The following is a 19,849-nucleotide window of genomic DNA, read 5'->3' as shown; positions in this document are numbered from 1 at the left end:
AAAATCAGAAACTTTCTGTCTAAAATTGATGCAGAAAAATGTATTCATACTTCTGTTACTTCTAGGTTAGACTACTGCAATGCTCTACTTTCCGGCTACCTGGATAAAGCACAAAATAAACTTCAGTTAGTGCTAAATACGGCTGCTAGAATCCTGACTAGAACCCAAAAATGTGATCCTATTACTCCAGTGCTAGCCTCCCTACACTGGCTTCCTGTTAACCTCTTGAAGTTCGCCTAGGATAGGGGGCACTACAGCGATTTTTGAAAAAAATACATGCCCATTTTAAACGGCGTCCTACTCAAACTCAGAAGCTAGGATATGCATATAATTAATAGATGTGGATAGAAAACACACTAAAGGTTCTAAAACTGTTTGAATGGTGTCTGTGAGTATAACAGAACTCATATGGCAGTCAAAACCCCGAGACAGTTTCTAACTGGATGTGGAAATCTGATTTATGGACTCAACTTCAGCACTTTGCCTATAAATCACACCGTGAGTTATGGTTCATTGAGCACTTCCTATGGCTTCCACTAGATGTCCCCAGTCTTTACAAAGTAGTTTGAGTCTTTTACTGTGAAAACTGACCGAATGAGAGGCTGTTGATCTTGGTCACATGGGGAGGGCCATCACCATTATGACCCGGGCGCCCCTGGCTACCCTCCCCTTTCGAACGTTTTGAAAGACAATGCAACCGTCCCCATGGAATATTATTGAAGCTCTGGTTGAAAAAGGCCCTAAAGATTTATGTTAGACAACGTCCCGCGCACGACGGAACATTTTGAGGTGCCTTCGGAACGCACTAACAAGAAGAAACTATTGGGACATAAATTATGAACTTATTCGAACAAAACTACATTTGTTGGGGACCTGGGATTCCTGGAAGTTCCTTCTGATGAAGATAATCAAAGGTAAGGGAATATTTACAATAATATACAAGAGTAGATTTGATATTCGATTGTTCCAACATGGCGCAGACCTGTATTGCTAGCCTATTTTTCTGAGCATACCACGTCGTTTATTGCAAAGTGTGATTTCCCAGTAAAGTTATTTTTTAATCTGGCAATGCATTTGCTTTCACGAGATGTTCATCTATAATTCTTTGAATGACAATATTACATTTTAAAAATGTTTTCGAATAGTAATTTAGTAAATTGTAGCGCTGATTCACCGGATGCATTTGAGGGAAAATAGTTTCTCAACGTCACGTGCCGATGTGAAATGCTGTTTTTATATATAAATAGGAACTTTATCGAACAAAAGAATGCATGTATTGTGTAACATGATGTCCTAGGAGTGTCATCTGATGAAGATTGTCAAAGGTTAGTGCTGCATTTAGCTGTTTTTTGGTTATTTGTGATGCATGTGGTTGGTCGGAAAATGGCTATATGAATACTTTGACGATATACTCCTCTAACATTATCTAATGTTTTGCTTTTGCTGTAAAGCCTTTTTGAAATCGGACAACGTGGTTAGATTCAGGAGAGGTGTATCTATAAAACGATATAAAATTGTCCTATATTTGAAAAAAAAATGAAATTTTTCTATTGTTCGGTTATGAATATGGCGAAATGATTTTACACTGGATGTTGATCCCGCATACGGGACGGAGAACATCATTAAGGCAAGGGCTGATTTCAAGGTTTTACATCTAACCTACAAAGAATTACATGGGCTTGCTCCTACTTATCTTTCCGATTTGGTCTTGCCGTACATACCTACACGTACGCTACGGTCACAAGACGCAGGCCTCCTAATTGTCCCTAGAATTTCTAAGCAAACAGCTGGAGGCAGGGCTTTCTCCTATAGATCTCCATTTTTATGGAATGGTCTGCCTACCCATGTGAGAGACGTAGACTCGGTCTCAACCTTTAAGTCTTTATTGAGACTCATCTCTTCAGTAGGTCCTATGATTGAGTGTAGTCTGGCCCAGGATTGTGAAGGTGAACGGAAAGGCACTGGAGCAATGAACCACCCTTGCTGTCTCTGCCTAGCCGGTTCCCTTCTCTCCACTGGGATTCTCTGCCTTTAACCCTACTACAGGGGCTGAGTCACTGGCTTACTGGTGCTCTTCCTTGCCATCCCTAGGAGGGATGCGTCACTTGAGTGGGTTGAGTCACTGACATGGTCTTCCTGTCTGGGTTGGCGCCCCCCTTGGGCTGTGCCGTGGCGGAGATCTTTGTGGGCTATACTCGGCCTTGTCTCATGATGGTAAGTTGGTGGTTGAAGTTATCCCTCTAGTGGTGTGGGGGCTGTGCTTTGGCAAAGTGGGTGGAGTTATATCCTGCCTGTTTGGCCCTGTCCGGGGTTATCATCAGATGGGGCCACAGTGTCTCCTGACCCCTCCTGTCTCAACCTCCAGTATTTATGCTGCAGTAGTTTATGTGTCGGGGGGCTAGGGTCAGTCTGTTATATCTGGAGTATTTCTCCTGTCTTATCCGGTGTCCTGTTTGAATTTAAGAATACTCTCTCTAATTCTCTCTTTCTTTCTTTCTTTCTTTCTTTCTCTCTTTCTCTCTCTCGAGGACCTGAGCCCTAGGACCATGCCTCAGGACTACCTGGCATGATGACTCCTTGTTGTCCCCAGTCCACTTAGCCGTGCTGCTTCTCCAGTTTCAACTGTTCTGCCTGCGGCTATGGAACACTGACCTGTTTCCTATGACTACTATTATTTGACCATACTGGTCATTTATGAACATTTGAACATCTTGGCCATGTTCTGTTATAATCTCCAACCGGCACAGCAAGAAGAGGACTGGCCACTCCTTATAGCCTGGTTCCTATCTAGGTTTCTTCCTAGGTTTTGGCCTTTCTAGGGAAATTTTCCTAGCCACTGTGCTTCTACACCAGCATTGCCTGCTGTTTGGGGTTTTAGGCTGGGTTTCTATACAGCACTTTGATATATCAGCTGATGTAAGAAGGGCTATATAAGTACATTTGATTTGATTTGATCTTAGGCTTTTGTGCCGCAGCTCGGCCATGGAAACCTATTTCATTAAGCTCCAGACTGACTGTTTTTGTACTGACCTTGCTTCCAGAGGCAGTTTGGAACTCGGTAGTGAGTGTTGCAACCGAGGACAGACTATTTTTACGTGCTTCAGCACTCGGCGGTCCCGTTCTGTGAGCTTGTGTGGCCTACCACTTCGCGGCTGAGCTGGTGTTGCTCCTAGAGGTTTCATCTTCACAATAACAGCACTTACAGTTGACTGGGGCAGCACTAGCAGGGCAGAAATTTGACAAACTGACCTGTTGGAAAGGTGGCATCCTATGACGGTGCCACGTTGAAAGTCACTGAGCTCTTCATTAAAGCCATTCTACTGCCAATGTTAGTTTATGGAGATTACATAGCTGTGTGCTTGATTTTATACACTTGTCAGCAACGGGTTTGGCTGAAAGTGTCAAATCTACAAATTTGAAGGTGTGCCCACATACCTTTTGGCCATGTACCGTATGATAGATGATATAGTGATTAATGCGTTCAGATTAATTGCTTTTATCAAAATGAATTGCACTGGCCTGGCACCTTGTTTGTGTGAACACGCCAATGTACACTGACTGACTGACTGCACCCTTCTGATTTATGGCAACATTTATCCATTGTTTTTGGACAAAGACTGGACCACCATGGAATACTCAACACCTCTTGGAAAGCCCTTCTGGTGTGTCTTTGGCGCACCATCTCCTTCTGCATCCTCGCATTTGCCAGCAGGTTGTCAACATGGGTGGAGGAGCCCTGCCCTGCCCTACATGAGGTAATGACTCCCTGTATTCCTCCCTTCTCCTCCCTTCTGCATCTCCCACCGATGTCCTACTCCCAACCTCCCTCCCTCCTTCTGCCCTGTGCAGCATAAAAAGGGAACAGTGGCTGGGCAGTGCACCACATTCTCTCTCCTCTTCATCCCAGGCAGGCAGACTCCCTCTCAGCAGCCATGTCCTTCTCCAGATCTAGCATGTCCTACAGCAGCAGCGGCGGTGGAGGTGGAGGTGGCACCATGGCCATGAGGTCTGGAGGTGGAGGTGGAATGGGTATGGGCTCCTCCCGCTTCTCCTCGATGGGTGGTGGTGGCGGTGGAGGAGGCCGTGTCACTGCCATGAGGGCCGGCAGTGTGTATGGAGGTGCAGGAGGCTCTGGGGTGCGCATCTCTAGCTCCTCGTTCGGTTCCGGTGGCGGAGGTGGCGGTGGCGGTTATGGTTTCGGAATGGGAGGGGGTGGTGGCGGCGGTGGCGGTTATGGTTTAGGCATGGGAGGGGGTGGCGGCGGCATGGGAGCGGGTGGTGGAGGCAGTTATGGTTTTGGCATGGGTGGGGGTGGGGGTGGTGGCGGCGGTGGTGGAGCTGACCTCCATGTGTCGGTCAACGAGAAGGCCACAATGCAGAACCTGAACGACCGCCTGTCCACCTACTTGGAGAAGGTGCGCTCGCTGGAGGCAGCCAATGGTGAGCTGGAGTTGAAGATCCGTCAGTTTCTTGAGAACAAGACGTCCCCCAGCGCTCGCGACTACTCTGGCTTCCACGCTACTATCGCCGACCTTCAGGAAAAGGTATGTGACATGTCTTCTAGATGGCAAGAGCACTCAATGATGACATTACAGCATGTCAAAACATGATAATGTCTGCATTGTGAAAATATTATTCTTTGTTAGAGAGTACAGGTACATGGTGTACACGTCATCAGCTTGTTTTTCCAACAAGCTACTAATAGTGAAATTATTATGACTTTTAGAAAATGCTAAATTATATACATTTGTTATAATTGATTCAAACAAGAATTTGCACCAAAGATAGATGCAAAGACAGTATGCATATTTGCAGCTGAAGCATTGAAAATAAAGCAGATCATTGAAGTCAATCCTACCTCTCTCTTAATAGCCCCGATGCGAATGCAGAAGTTGCAAATTGTTTCTTTGTGTCATGTCATGCTTTACAATGATCATAATGACAACAGGTTCCCTGTAATGCTTCTATGGTCTATCATTTACAGTGCAGCTGAAACTCAGAACTCAATCATTACATTGTGGTATCACAGTTTGTGTGTACTGCATTTGTGTCAAATTCCATGAATACCCCATCCTGACATGTTTTTGCCATCCTCCACCTCTCAGATCCAGGCTGCCACCTGCTTGAACGGAAGCATCTATCTGAACATGGACAACGCAAAGCTCGCTGCAGACGACTTCAGAAACAAGTAAGTACACCCAACACCATGCACAGATACAGTACACTGCTGGTGCATTACATTAACCACATGGAATAACCCCAAATCTGTAAAAACCCTCATACTGTTTTTTGTGACATTTTGTGTTGAATCTATTAAAAAGGAAACCAAATGACATTACCCTTCACTTCCACCATAACCACACCCACCCAACAGACATATCAGAAGCCTGGTGTTACTTTCTGTTATTTTCCCCAAACTTAATGAAATACTAGAATCTATAACCCCCCTGCTATTCTCACAGAGGAACACATTCCGGCAGTTCTTTGACCTAAGCTCTCTCCATCTCTTAGGTATGAGAACGAGCTGGCCATGCGTCAGTCAGTGGAGGCGGACATCGCCGGGCTGAAGAGGATGCTGGACGAGATGACCATGGCCAGATCTGACCTGGAGATGCAGATCGAGGGGCTGAAGGAGGAGCTCATCTATCTCAAGAAGAACCATGAGGAGGTGGGTGTGGGCTGATGGAACATATCCATACAGTCCCTTAATGTATTACATCTATTGACCATGTCAATAGAAGACAGAGGGCAGGTCAAGTTGTTACCATCAGGCAGAGGTAAGTCACTTCTTAATCTGTTAAACTCACCACTATGTGTTTCTACACAGGAACTGCTTGCCATGAGAACGCAGATGACTGGACAAATTAACGTGGAGGTGGACGCAGCACCACAGGAGGACCTGACCAGAGTCATGTCAGAGATCCGTGAGCAGTACGAGTCTGTTAGTGCCAAGAACCAGCGCGACCTGGAGTCCTGGTTCCAGACCAAGGTAGAACCTCTAGAACCTATAAACTATGTTCATTGTGTAGATGTTGCTTTACTTCTAGTTGGTAACATTGTGACATTCTATCATGAGCTGAAATATTGGTTTGTCCTGTGATGATTGACCACTTATTGTTTTTTTACAGACAGAGACATTAAACCAGGAAGTGGCGTCCAGCACAGAGGTTCTCCAGACCTCCAAGTCAGAGATCTCAGAGATCCGTCGCACACTGCAGGGCCTGGAAGCCGAACTGCAGTCACAGCTCACCATGGTGAGATGTAATTACAAACATCTGACCAAGGACCACAGTTTAGGGCACATTACGTACACAACTTTCTACAACTTTCTGCAATAATCAACATTTGACTCTTTCATCATTCTCTACCATCCCTCAAGTATCTCATTTTCACCTGGACTCTGACACTATCCCTCAAGTTGTTATAGCCAGGCACCAAATCAAATCAAACTACACTCAATCATAGGACTTACTGAAGAGATGAGTCTCAATAAAGATTTAAAGGTTGAGACCGAGTCTGCATCTCTCACATGGGTAGGCAGACCATTCCATAAAAATGGAGCGCTATAGGAGAAAGCCCTGCCTCCAGCTGTTTGCTCAGAAATTCTAGGGACAATAAGGAGGCCTGCGTCTTGTGACAATAGCGTACGTGTAGGTATGTACGGCAGGACCAAATCGGAAAGATAGGTAGGAGCAAGCCCATGTAATTCTTTGTATGTTAGCAGTAAAACCTTGAAATCAGCCCTTGCCTTAACAGGAAGCCAGTGTGGAGAGGCTAGCAATGGACTAATATGATCAAATGTTTTATTTCTAGTCAGGATTCTAGCAGCCATGTTTAGCACTAACTGACGTTTATTTAGTGCTTTATCCAGGTAGCCGGAAAGTAGAGCATTGCAGTAGTCTAACCAAGAAGTGACAAAAGCATGGATACATTTTTCTGCATCATTTTTGGACAGAAAGTTTCTGATTTTTGCAATGTTACGTAGATGGAAAAAAGCTGTCCTTGAAACAGTCTTGATATGTTCGTCAAAACAGAGATCAGGGTCCAGAGTAACGCCGAGGTCCTTCACAGTTTTATTTGAGACGACTGTACAACCATCAAGATTAATTGTCAGATTCAACAGAAGATCTCTTTGTTTCTTGGGACCTAGGACAAGCATCTTTGTTTTGTCCATTACTATAGCTAACCTCTTCCTGCCTTCATATTCAATTACTCAAGCTAACTTTTTCAGTATGACAGTAAACATTCCAAATTCCAAACCTACTCCCACAGTTTTTGACCCATCATCTCTGTCTCTCTCGGCCAATAGAAAGGCTCCCTGGAGAACACGCTGGCGGAGACAGAGGGACGTTACTCCATGCAGCTGGGACGCCTCCAGAACCAAGTGACCAGTCTGGAGGAGCAGCTAGTGTCCCTCCGCAGCGACATGGAACGCCAGGGCCAGGAGTACAAGATGCTGCTGGACATCAAGACACGCCTGGAGATGGAGATCGCTGAGTACAGGAGGCTGCTGGACGGAGAGGCTAGCGGGTAAGGCAGGATGCGATTGGATGTCTCCCTCAATATTTGATTTTTAAAAACAATGTTCATTTGAATTTGACCTCAGTTTGAGCCATGGTTACTTTTGATATTAATCTACAGCTATGTAACCTTTAATAGATATTTTTTATGATCATAGATCATAGATGCTAACTATGCTAACCATTTGTTTCCCTTCCTAACAGCCTCGTTCACAGCTCCTCGAAATCTGGCCACAGCTCCTCCAGCTCCCACATCAGCTCCTCTAGCTCCGGCCTCAGCTCCGGCCTCAGCTCCGGCCTCAGCTCCGGCCTCAGCTCCGGCCTCAGCTCCGGCCTCAGCTCCGGCCTCAGCTCCGGCCTCAGCTCCTCCAGCTCTGGCCTCAGCTCTGGCCTCAACTCAGACCTCAGCTCCTCCAGCTCTGCCCTCAGCTCTGGCCCCACCTCCTCCAGCTCTGGCCCCAGCTCATCCACCTCCACCACACGCAAGGTGGTGATTGTCACAGAGGAAATGGTGGATGGCAAGGTTGTCTCCTCAAGTGAAACCAAACACACCTCTTAAGGTCCTAGACACACAGCGAGCACTGCAGCAAGCAATGGCTTAACCACATAGAAATATAATTACTAGAATGGTTATTGGAAATGAGAGGCCAGAAAGTGTAATATTACTGTTCCCCAGTCCTTTATTCATGTAACCTAAAATACAACGTTCCAACTTATAAAAAGTATTTCTATTTCTATGGTTAACACCTCCAGAACAACATATTCTACAACATCTGGATGGAACACCAACAACAGACCCCATTGTGAATGCAATAAAGATGCTCAGACTTACTGACACCATCATTCTGTTTTCTGTGTCTTTCAACTTGATGTATCTGATCTGGCATGCTCATATACATCTGACTATCATATAGGTTGTCATCTTTTGCACATGAGGCCAATTCTATTGTCTTGAGAAAGTATATGCGTCAGTGTGATCTTGAATATATTTAGGACATTCACTTGTACTGAGTTTAATACTTGCCAATATTTTTTAGAAATGGTGATAGTAGAAACTTGAATGCAGTTGTCAGCAAAATTATATAATTATATCTCTATTAATCAAACTCAGTTTTTCAAGCATTAGATTCAGAGTTATATGCTGTATGGAGAGTGTTTGTGGAGTCAACTCTAGTGCTGGACACAATGTTTTGGTGGAAAGATGTCAAATTGAAATCAAGTCATATGAAATGAGAGCACAAAATGTATCTGCTTTGACATCCATACTCACAGATTCATATAGTCAGTCTATGATAAAGCATTAATATCTCTGAAACAAGTGAGACCACACAGTGGAGTTAGAGGGTTAGTGTTGACAGATATGCCTGTGGGAGATTTGAGAAACTCATACAAGGCTTGAAAAGTAGAGTGCTCTACTCACAGTGGTGCACAGCCATAAATCAAGATGCAGACCACATGTAAGGGAAAGGGGGATACCTAGTCAGTTGCACAACTGAATGCATTCAACTCAAATGTGTCTTCTGCCTTCATCCAATATAGTAATACATGCATTCAGATGAATTGCTTTTATCTAAACTGATTGCATTGCCCTGGATCCTTCTTTGTGTGAACATGTCAATGCGGACTGACAAACTGACTGCACATTCTGATTTAGCATTGCTTGTAAAAGCCATAATATCACTAGATTGTGTTCTAGAGAATATTGCTATAGAATGTCTTCTTCATGACATATTTGTTCAAGAAAAGGGCGTCTGTTTGTTTCTACATTGGATGTCTGGAAGAACCAGTTACGTAATGCCAATGGACAGGGGTTGAGTTACAGGTGAATCTGGTGAGTGACAGTGGCGACAAAGTTGCACTGCTGTACTCTGCTCCGTGTGACAGCCACAAACAAACAGATAATAAGTTATGAATTACAAAAGGTTGAGGCTAAAATGAAGCGGTATACCTTAGTTTACACACAAACAAGCTTTTGCATGCTTTATTTATATAAAGAATCAAACTAAAATCAAACTAAAACGGAGCTTTTGTTGTGGGGGGTTAAGTGCCTTGCTCAAGGGCACAACAGCAGGCAATGATGTCTAAGATTTGATACCAGTAACCCTCCGGTTGCCAGCTCACTTCCCGACTGATTTTTCCCGTCGGACCCGGGATTCAATCTTGCAACCCGGTTGCTGGCTCCCCTCTCTAACTGCTAGCCTACCTGCCAACCTTTATGGGTGATTGCACAGTAGGCACAAGCTGCAATCCAAACTTAGAGGTGGGTGTACACCATTGCTTTATTTAACCTTTATTCTACCAGGTGAATTGACTGAGAAGAGAACTCATTCTTATTTATAGCAACAACCTGGGAATAGCTGCAGGGGAGAGGTGAGGGGGTGAAAAAGTCCATTAGAAAGCTTTGGATGATTAGATGGTCATCACGGTTGGAGGGCCAGATTTGGGAATTTAGCTAGGACATAATCATGGCCCACTAGATTGTGCGGTCTGTCATCTTTTTGGAGGGGAGAGGACAGGCAGAGGTCACTTTACATAGTACATGCTTCATACATTTTCTCCTGGGGGGGTTCTGCATTTTCATTCCTGTCAAACATGTACATTCTTTGCTTGTGTCTGATCAACAGAGTAGCAGCAGCGTATATGATGATTGTTTGTGTTTGTGTGTGTAGAGTCAGCATGAATGTGTGTGTGTGTTCTGTGTGTGTGAGAAAATTAAGTGTGTGTGTGTGTGTTTGTGTGTGTCAAATCAAATCAAATTTAATTTGTCACACACACATGGTTAGCAGATGTGTGTGTGTGTGTGTGTGTGTGTGTGTGTGTGTGTGTGTGTGTGTGTGTGTGTGTGTGTGTGTGTGTGTGTGGGAGTATCAATGTGAGTGTGTAGAGTCCTGTGAGTGTGCATAAAGTAAGTGCAAAAATAAAGAAATCCATAAAAAGGGTCAGTACAGAGAGACCGTGTAGTGATTTGGTTAGCTATTTAGTAATATCTCGTGGACAGATTTTTGTGGACAGATGAAACGGCGAGAATCTGTCAAGGCTCACGTAGAATAATGTGATTACCAGCGGCGGTGGTTCCTGGTTTTCCGTTTTCATCATTGATTATTTGGATGAATCAGAATTGGGGCGAAGGCGGTGCGTAAACTGGTACAGTGATTTTTAAGCCTGTGTGCGGATGATAAGCGGTTTCCACTAGATTCCACAGCCACAAAGTCAAGATAAATACTGGTGAAATTAATTAAAGGGAGGACTTTAGCTGAGAGTTTCCACGTGGCGAAGGAGGAAACTTCGCTTCCTTCCTTTGAACAAAGGTAATCATAATTGTTAAAGGCATTCCCTCCAAAAGTAAAAAAAAGAAATGTTCAAACTTTTACGAGAAGCTTCTGGGTAACTGAGATGAGCTATTTGGCCATTTTATGGCTGAGGACAGAAGCTGTTCAGGAGCCCGTTGGTGTCACGTACTGGTACCACTTGCCGTGAGAACAGTTTATGGCTTGGGTGGCTGGAGTCTTTTCTGGGCCTTCCTTTCACACCACCTGATATAGAAGTCATGGATGGTAGGGAGCTTGGCCCCAGGGATGTACTGGGCTGTCCACCCCACCCTCTGGGGCACCATGAAATCGAGGGTGGTGCAGTTGCCATACCAATCAGTGATGCAGCCAGTCATGATGCTCTCAATGGTGCAGCTATATACCTTTTTGAGGACTTGAGGGCCCATGCCAAATCTTTTCAATCTCCTGAGGAGGAAGACGCGCTGTCATGCCTTCTTCACGACTGTGTGTGTGGGCTATTTTAAGTCCTTAGTGATTTGGACACCGAGGAACTTGAAGCTCTCGGCCCACTCCACTACATCCCCATCGATGTGGATGGGGGAGTGCTCACCCTCCTCTTTAATGTTGTCCACGATCAGCTCCTTGGTCTTACTGATGTTGAGAGGGAGGTTGTTGTCCTGGCACCACTCTGTCAGATCACTGACCTCCTCCCTGTAAGCGGTCTCATAGTCACCGGTGATCAGGCCTACCACCGTCGTGTCGTCAGCAAATTTGATGGTGTCGGAGTCGTGCGTGGCCAAGCAGTCGTGGGTGAACAGGGAGAACAACAAGGGACTAAGCACACACCCTTTTGTGGCCGCCATGTTGATGGTCAGTGTGGCGGAGGTTATGTTGCCTACCCTCACCACCTTGGGTCGGCCTATCATGAAATTCAGGATCCAGTTGCAGAGGGAGGTGTCATTGAACAGCATTCTCACGTAGGTATTCCTCTTCTCTTGGTGGGTGAGAGCAGTGTGGAGTGCAATTGAGTATGCGTCGATCTGTTGGGGCGGTATGCAAATTGGAGTGGGTCTAGGGTGTCTGGAATAATGGAGTTGATGTGTGCCATAACCAGCCTTTCAAAACACTTCATGATTACAGATGTGAGTCCTACAGGGCGGTAGTCATTGTGGCAGGTAGTCTTAGAGTTCTTGGGAACAGGAATGATGGGGGTCAGCTTGAGACGTGGGGATTAGAGACAAGGAGAGGTTGTTAATGGCTGTTCTGCGCACGCACTGAGAACGTGCCCTGGAATACTGAGTGTTAACCTGATTAGCGAGATCCCCCAGGGCTCTGAATCGGCGGGTGCGCTCATGCTCGGCTCGGTGTTGTTTTTGTTGAAGCGTGCATTAAATGCATTGAGTTCTTCTAGTAGAGAGACATCATTGGGAAGATCATGGCTGGGCCTTCCTTTGTAATCCGTAATGGACTATAGCCCTTGCCACATGCGGCGGGGGTCAGAGTCTGTGTAATAGGATTCCAGCGTGTTCCTATATTGTCCTTTTGCTTGTTTGATGGCTGTCTGGAGATCGTAGCAGGACTTCTTGTACTTGTTTGTGTCCTTAGCCATAGCCTTGGAGTTGGCTGCGATATTCCTGTGTGCGCTAAACCTGTCCTTTAGCTTAGCACCAAACTCTGTGTTAAATCAGGGCTTTTGATTGGGGAAGCAGCGTCGCTGATGTATTTCCTAATAAAGCCGTTGACGGAGGTGGTTAGCTTGTCGATGATATCGGCTGAGTAACGTAAAATATTCCAGTCAGCGCTAGCACAGCAGTCTTGTAGCTTAGTCTCCGATTCGGGGGACCATTCCTCTATGGAGCGGGTATTTCCTGTTTGACCTTGTAGACAGGAAGTAGGAGTATATAGTCATGATCTGATTTGCCGAAGTGGGGACAAGGAAGGGCCTTGTATGCTTGCTTGTGGATAGAGTAACAGTGGTCTAGGACTTTATCGCCCCTAGTGTAGAAGGAGACGTGTTGATGGGAAAAAACATCCCATATACAGGTTTCTGTGATTATATTAATTATCAATACCAATCATTAAAAACAACATACAGACAGAACATTTTATTTTTGAGGTTGCAAAGGCTAATGGTGAAGACAAGGAATTGTATAAAAGAAAAGGTCTATTATGGACCACATGAACCCCTTCCACCTCCCACAATCCTCGATCCCACGCCAGCACCAAGATGCCAGTTTCTGAGGGTTTGTAAAAGCCTGCAGAGTGCAGGTATGGTCATGAGAGTACATTGCACACTGCCATGTCATAGCACATGTTATTCTATATAGTTGAGAGATGCATATATGCATGACACAAACCAGGAGAGTTTAGGAGACGTTATAGAGATAGAAATGTTTGACTAATGCTAATTTCAACTTTTGTGACCAGAGGCAAATACACTATTTTAATTTTACTCCTCTTGGTTTGAGAGAAATGTGGGTACGAAAGAAAGTGGGGAATGGAGGGATAAGAGTGGGATATGGCTGTGCAATTTACTCTAGACTACATTTTGTCATAATTATTATCATGAAATAGCATACCCAACAATAGATGTCATGCTAATCGAAGTAGTATTGCAGGAACTTAGCTTTAAAACAGAAATGCCAGGGCCACATTTCTGGTTCTAGTCCGCCCTTGCTTGCACCATGTACTTTTATTGAAAACTGCAATTCAGCTCATTTGGTTGTGCTATTAGATGAAGCACAGTGACATCACATTGAGTTGTACAAACACACAACATTTCTGTCATAGTTTTGCCATTTGAACGTTGTGCTAAACGGTTGAAAGTGCAGCTATAACACATTTAGGTGACAACTAAACGAAAAATCAGGCAACGTTGTTCCATTGTTTTTGGATGGTTTAAAGCAGGGGTGTCAAACGTCCGGCCCGCGGGCCGGATCAGGCCCGCAAAGGGGTTTAATCCGGCCCGCGAGATGATTTTGTAAAGTATAAAAATGAGCTGCAATTTCTCAAAATAAACTGCTGTTCCAATTGCATCCACTGGATGGCGCAATAGCAATTGTGTTAAGCAAGCAAACTGTTTATACCGGAGCAGAGCAAGTAGGTCAAGCAAGTGCAGCCAGTCAGGATGAGCTACTTTGTTTTGCCCGCGATATTTATTACGACTTCTACTTTCTAACATTATTTGCTTTGGCTCCATCATTGCCCCAATATGTCTCTGTCAAAAAAGATACAAGTGGACGCGGGTCTGGCGGGTCTGAAGAAACAGCAGTCTGTGTTTACTCACAGCCGAGACATCAGTGACGCTGCAGTGAAAGCTAGCTACCTCATTGCTAATGAAATCGCAGTGGCTTCAAAACCATTTAGTGAGGGTGAATTTGTAAAAACATGCATGATGAAGGCAGCGGAGATTGTGTGCCCTGAAAAGCGCCAGGCTTTTGCAAATATCAGCCTGACAAGAAACACAGTTGCAGTCAGGATTTCCGATCTTTCAGTGGATTTGGACAGCCAGTTGAAGCAAAAAGTAAAGTCATTTATTGGGTTTTCAGTTGCAATTGATGAAAGTACGGACATTACAGATGTTGCACAACTGGCCATTTTCATCCGCGGAGTTGATGACACATTGACCGTCACCGAGGAGTTCGTGGAGTTGGTGCCGATGACAGATACAACGACAGCAGCTGATATTTTCGGCGCGCTGGACAGGGTCGGAGTGGACTGGTCCCGCGCTGTCAGCCTGGCTACAGATGGTGCGCCCTCAATGATCGGGAAAAAAGCAGGCGTTGTGACAAAGTTCAGAGAGAAAGTGCAATCTGCAAATGGAGGACGTGATTTTTGGACTTTTCACTGTATTTTGCACCAGGAGGCTTTGTGTTGCAAGTCATTAAAGATGGATAACGTCATGAAGGTGGTCATCCAAACTGTTAATTTCATCCGATCCAGAAGCCTGAATCACCGTCAGTTTGACAGCCTTCTCAGAGAGAAAGACCACATCTATGGCCTGCCATACCACACTGAGGTAAGATGGTTAAGCCGAGGTGCTGTGCTTAGGCGTTTCTTTGATTTACGAGAAGAAATTGAACAGTTCATGGAAGAAAAGGGCAAACCAGTGTTAGAATTTCATTCCGCAGAATGGATGCAGGACCTTGCATTTATGGTGGATGTTACAGAGCACCTGAATAACTTGAACAAACAGCTGCAAGGGCGCAACAAAGTCGTCACGCAGTATTATGACAGCATACGTTCTTTCAAGTTGAAGCTGTCATTGTGGGAGACGCAACTCGCCGGTGGTGATGCAGCTCACTTCTCCTGTCTGAAAAATGTGTGCGCGACCCAACATGTGGCAGACATGAAGCGGTTCAAAGATAAAATAACGGGACTGTTACGGGAGTTTGAGCAACGCTTTCAGATTTTTGGTGAACTGGAGAAAGACTTCAACGTTTTTTGCCATTCACCGTGAATCCCTCTGATCTGCCCGTCAGCTTGAAATAATAGACTTGCAGTGTGACTCGGATATGAAGGGCAAATTTGCCGCAGCTGGCTTGGACACATTTTATCAGAATCTCTTGCCAGGTTACCCCAACTTGACAGCCCTCGCTGCAAAACTGTTGTGCATGTTTGGAACCACATGTCTTTGTGAGCAAGTTCTCTGTAATGAGCATAAATAAAACAAAGCTGTGCTCAAGGCTCACGCACAAGCACTTGAATCACATCCTGAAGTTGGCTGCCACTCAGGATGTGACGCCTGATATTGATGTGCTGGTGAAAGCTAAACGATGCCAGGTATCAGGAGTCAACTAAACTATGCAACCCCACTTAAAGTGCTGCATGAGACACCCTGATATAGTTCTGTGATCTGTGATATACTTCTGTGAATCACTGAGGCATTGTGTGTTTGTGTGTTCTTTTTCTTTAGAATTTTCAAATAAACTTGAGGTGTTTTATGATTAATAGTGATGTTGTGCTTGTACTATTGTGGACACACTGTCCTCAGGCTCCAGCTTTATGTTGATCGTATTAAAACAAAGAAAACAATCTGAAGTTGTTGTTTTTAAGTTATATATACCATGATTTTACCGGTCCGGCCCACTTGGGAATAGATTTTCCTCCATGTGGCCCCTGAGCTAAAATGAGTTTGACACCCCTGGTTTAAAGCATAGTGATAACACATTGGTAATTCAACAAACTTTTGTCTGTCTTTTTGAATGGGTGAATATAGGTTATGATCTCATTGATCAACATCTCAACCAAATATCACCCAATTGTCCATGTTGAAATTGTAACGTCTGCTTCCAAACCACACTCTCAAACGCATAGATCCCCTGCACTCAGCTCACTCTCCAGATCCCAATCACCCTAATTCTGATAACCTATTCACACAGCTGTATGTCATTATCACACACTGTTTAGTTCAGTTCTTTGCACCTAATCTTTGTGAAGTATTGTTTGATTTTGGACACACTTCTATTCGGAGCGCTGGTTTTCGCGTGATTTAATCCTCCTATGTATGATAGTTTTTGCCTGCCTCACTAACGACGCCTTTTGCCTGTACTTTAGCCTATCGGATTTCCTGTTATCTACCTATTTCCTGATCTCCCGGACTACGTTACTAGCCTTTTCCCTGCCTGTACTGTTGCCTTTTTGGACCTCTGTGTATGACCTGCTGCCTGCCCCTGGACCCAGCTACCTGCCTCCTCCTATGGTCCTTTACATTAAACACCTGCTGTGCCCTGCGCTTGAAACCAGCTCTCTGTCTCCCTCGTGTTCATTACAGAAATGACATGGTGAGCCCAGTGAGATGTCACTGCAACTTACGTGTTAATAATATGTCAGCTATGGTGACAATTTACCTACAAAGGTTAAATGTAACTTTTCTGTTACATATTCTAGTTAGACCGTGTTGACTTAAAGGCAATAGCTGTATATAGTGCAACATCTCCACCAATGTCACAATAATCCATTCTACTGCAAATCATTAACATGAGAACATAACTTCTGCAATGCTCATTGGCTTTAACCAAATGCAAATCAACTTTCACACATACAGAACATAGGACTCAAATGGCAACATCTGGAGCATGCTCTGGTTATATGGAAATATGCAAACAAGCAATAGCTTGTTCTTGCAAGCTGCAGATGCCAAATTCCTTGCCAAGGTGTTAAGGCAAAAGAACAGTACGTTCTATCATTAATCCCATCTGTGGTTATTTTTCATGGGGTACGATGCCTGGAGTAATGGCTCATCCCATGGTGCTATAAAGTTGGAAAGGGAAGGAAAACTACTTTTGTTGGACCTGCAGACAACTACAGTGGATGGAAAATGCATAAAGTTGAGTGAAACTTTATATAATGGTACGTGAGTCTATGCATAAAATCACAAACACTATGAAGCAACAATGGACTGTTAAGTTTAAGGAAAAGGACAGGCGGTCATGACTGGTTGCATCACCGCCTGGTATGGCAACTGCTCAGCATCTGACCGTAAGGCGCTACAGAGGGTAGTGCATACAGCCCAGTACATCACTGGGGCCAAGCTTCCTGACATCCAGGACCTACAGTATATACCAGGCGGTGTCAGAGGAAGGCCCCAAAATTGTCAAAGACTCCAGAAACTGAAGTCATAGACTGTTCTCTCGGCAAGCGACACCAGAGCGCCAAGTCTTGGACCAAAACATTTACATTTATGTCATTTAGCAGACGCCCTTATCCAGAGCAACTTACAGTAGTGAATGCATACATTTCATTTCATACATTATTTTTCTGTGCTGGCCCCCTGTGGGAATCGAACCCACAAACCTGGTGTTGCAAACACCATGCTCTACCAACTGAGCTACAGGGAAGGCTCCTTAACAGCTTCTACCCCATGCCATAAGACTGCTGAACAATTAATCACATGGCAACCCGGACTATTTACATTGACCCCCATCCCCCACTGCCTCCTACACCTTTGTTTTTATACTGCTGCTACTTGCTGTTTATTATATTTACATTTACATTTACGTCATTTAGCAGACGCTCTTATCCAGAGCGACTTACAAATTGGTGCATTCACCTTTACAAATTACCTTGACTAACCTGTGGTGGTGCGGTTAAGGTTTCGGCATGGGAAGGGGTGGCAGCGGTGGTGGCGGTTACGGTTTCGTCATGGGAGGGGGTGGTGGTGGCTTTCAAGCACATCTGTGTTAAGCAATGGTGTTCAAATTCATAATGAAGACAGAGGGCAGGTCAAGTTGTTACCATACTTATTATGATCATAGATACTAACTATGCTAACCATGAGTTTCCCTTCGTCACAGCCTCAGCTCCTCGAAATCCGGCCACGGCTCCTCCAGCTCGCACGTCAGCTCCTCTAGCTCCGGCCTCAGCTCTGCTGTCAGTTCCTCCAGCTCCGTCCCCAGCTCCTCCACCTCCACCACACGCAAGGTGGTGATCGTCACAGAGGAATTAGTGGATGGCAAGGTTGTCTCCACAAGTGAAACCAAACATACCTCTTAAGGTCCTAGACACACAGCGAGCACTGCAGCAAGCAATGGGTTAACCCCATAGAAATATAATCACTAGAATGGGTATAGGAAATGAAAGGCCAGCACATGGAATATTACTGCTCCACAGTGCTTTGTTCATGCAAACTAAAATACAACGTTACCACTTAAACAAAGTCTTCTTCAGATGAATAATCCCTATTTTCGCTATCTGTCTTATTTGTTAAGGGCAGCTCTGGTTAACTCTAGTTTAAGATGTGAATTCCATCCTCCTATTCTTTCTAGAATGGCTAAAGCCCCTCAGATACCCTTCATGGAACATTGACTTGAATGGGGATTTATTTTCTGGTAATTCTATTTCTATGGTTAACACCTCCAGAACAACATATTCTACTACATCTGGATGGGACACCAACAACAGACCCCATAGTGAATACAATAAAGATGCTCTGACTTGCTGACACCATCATTCTGTTTTCTGTGTCTTTCAACTTGATGTATCTGATCTGGCATGCTCCTATACATCTGACTATCATATAAGTTGTCATTATTTGCACATGAGGCCAAGTTGTCAGCAAAATTATATAATTCTATCTCTATTAAGAAACATTCAGAGGTTTAGATTCAGAGTTTTATTCTGTATAGAGAGTGTTTGTGGAGTCAACTGTAGAGCTGGAAACCATGTTTTGGTGGAAAGATTTAGATTTGAAAACAATTCATTTGAAATTAGATGACAGAATGTATATGCTATGACATCCATTCTCAAGATTCATATTGTTAGTCTATGATAAAGAATGAATATCTCTATAACAAGTAAAACCACACAGTCTATTCTCATTCAACCACATAATCTTTATTGATGGTTCTGTTGACAAATTATTACTTGATCTCATCCACATCCACATTGAGTTTCTGGGTGGTCTCCATCAGAACTACCATGTAGGTCTATGGAAGTAGGTCAGGAGCAAGAGTGTCCTAGGTTTTGCATTGAAAATCGATGTAGCCAGAGGAGGACGGAAAATTGCTGTCCTCTGGATACACGAGGGTGCTACCATAGAGGGTCCTGTTGAGACTTCTGTAGACCTTCATTGTGAAAGTGTGTTTTAGGAAATCAGGTATTTGGTGACGTGAGTATATTTAGTAGAGTTTTATCAAAAAAGCATCACTTTTTAATTTGTAAATATTTAGTATTTTTCAGAAATCACTGAGTAGGGTGGTCCTCATATTCCTCCTCTGAAGAGCCTCCACTGTTACACAACATCAGTAGGCATTGGAGGATGGTGCAGTCCGTTTTGCCAGATATGACTGTGGGAGAATTGGGAAACTTATAAAAAGCTTGAAAAGTAGAGTGCTCTACTCACAGTGGTGCACAGCCATAAATCAAGATGCAGACCACTTAAACACTATATTTTTTTATTTTGAAATGTAACCTTTATTTAAGTAGGCAAGTCAGTTAAGAACAAATTCTTATTCTTATTGACGGCCTTCCGGGGAACAGTGGGTTAACTGCTTTGTTCAGGGGAAGAACGACAGATTTTACCTTATCAGCTCAGGGATTCAATTCAGCATCCTTTACGGT

At 44.3% G+C, this 19,849-nt stretch overlaps 1 protein-coding gene across 2 annotated transcripts; it reads left to right on the top strand.

Moving 5' to 3' along the window:
• Positions 1-3,851: 3,851 nt before the first annotated feature.
• On the top strand, positions 3,852-18,351 carry LOC115208681 (keratin, type I cytoskeletal 13-like). 2 transcript variants are annotated; one of them, XM_029776935.1, is made up of 7 exons: positions 3,852-4,544; positions 5,106-5,188; positions 5,512-5,668; positions 5,828-5,989; positions 6,129-6,254; positions 7,310-7,530; positions 7,725-8,363. In XM_029776935.1, the coding sequence occupies exons 1-7, from the start codon at positions 3,933-3,935 to the stop codon at positions 8,077-8,079; spliced, it is 1,716 nt and encodes a 571-aa protein (XP_029632795.1). In that variant the 5' UTR covers positions 3,852-3,932; the 3' UTR covers positions 8,080-8,363. The 2 variants fall into 2 exon arrangements, with proteins under 2 accessions (XP_029632795.1, XP_029632796.1); XM_029776936.1 differs by lacking the exon at positions 7,725-8,363 and adding an exon at positions 18,085-18,351 and having other exon boundaries at positions 3,858-4,544.
• Positions 18,352-19,849: the final 1,498 nt, after the last annotated feature.

The sequence above is a fragment of the Salmo trutta genome, chromosome 14, assembly GCF_901001165.1.
Source record: "Salmo trutta chromosome 14, fSalTru1.1, whole genome shotgun sequence".
Classification (NCBI taxonomy): domain Eukaryota; kingdom Metazoa; phylum Chordata; class Actinopteri; order Salmoniformes; family Salmonidae; genus Salmo; species Salmo trutta.
The sequence above is the reverse complement of the archived record's forward strand: the minus strand, read 5'-3'. Positions and strand labels throughout refer to the sequence as shown.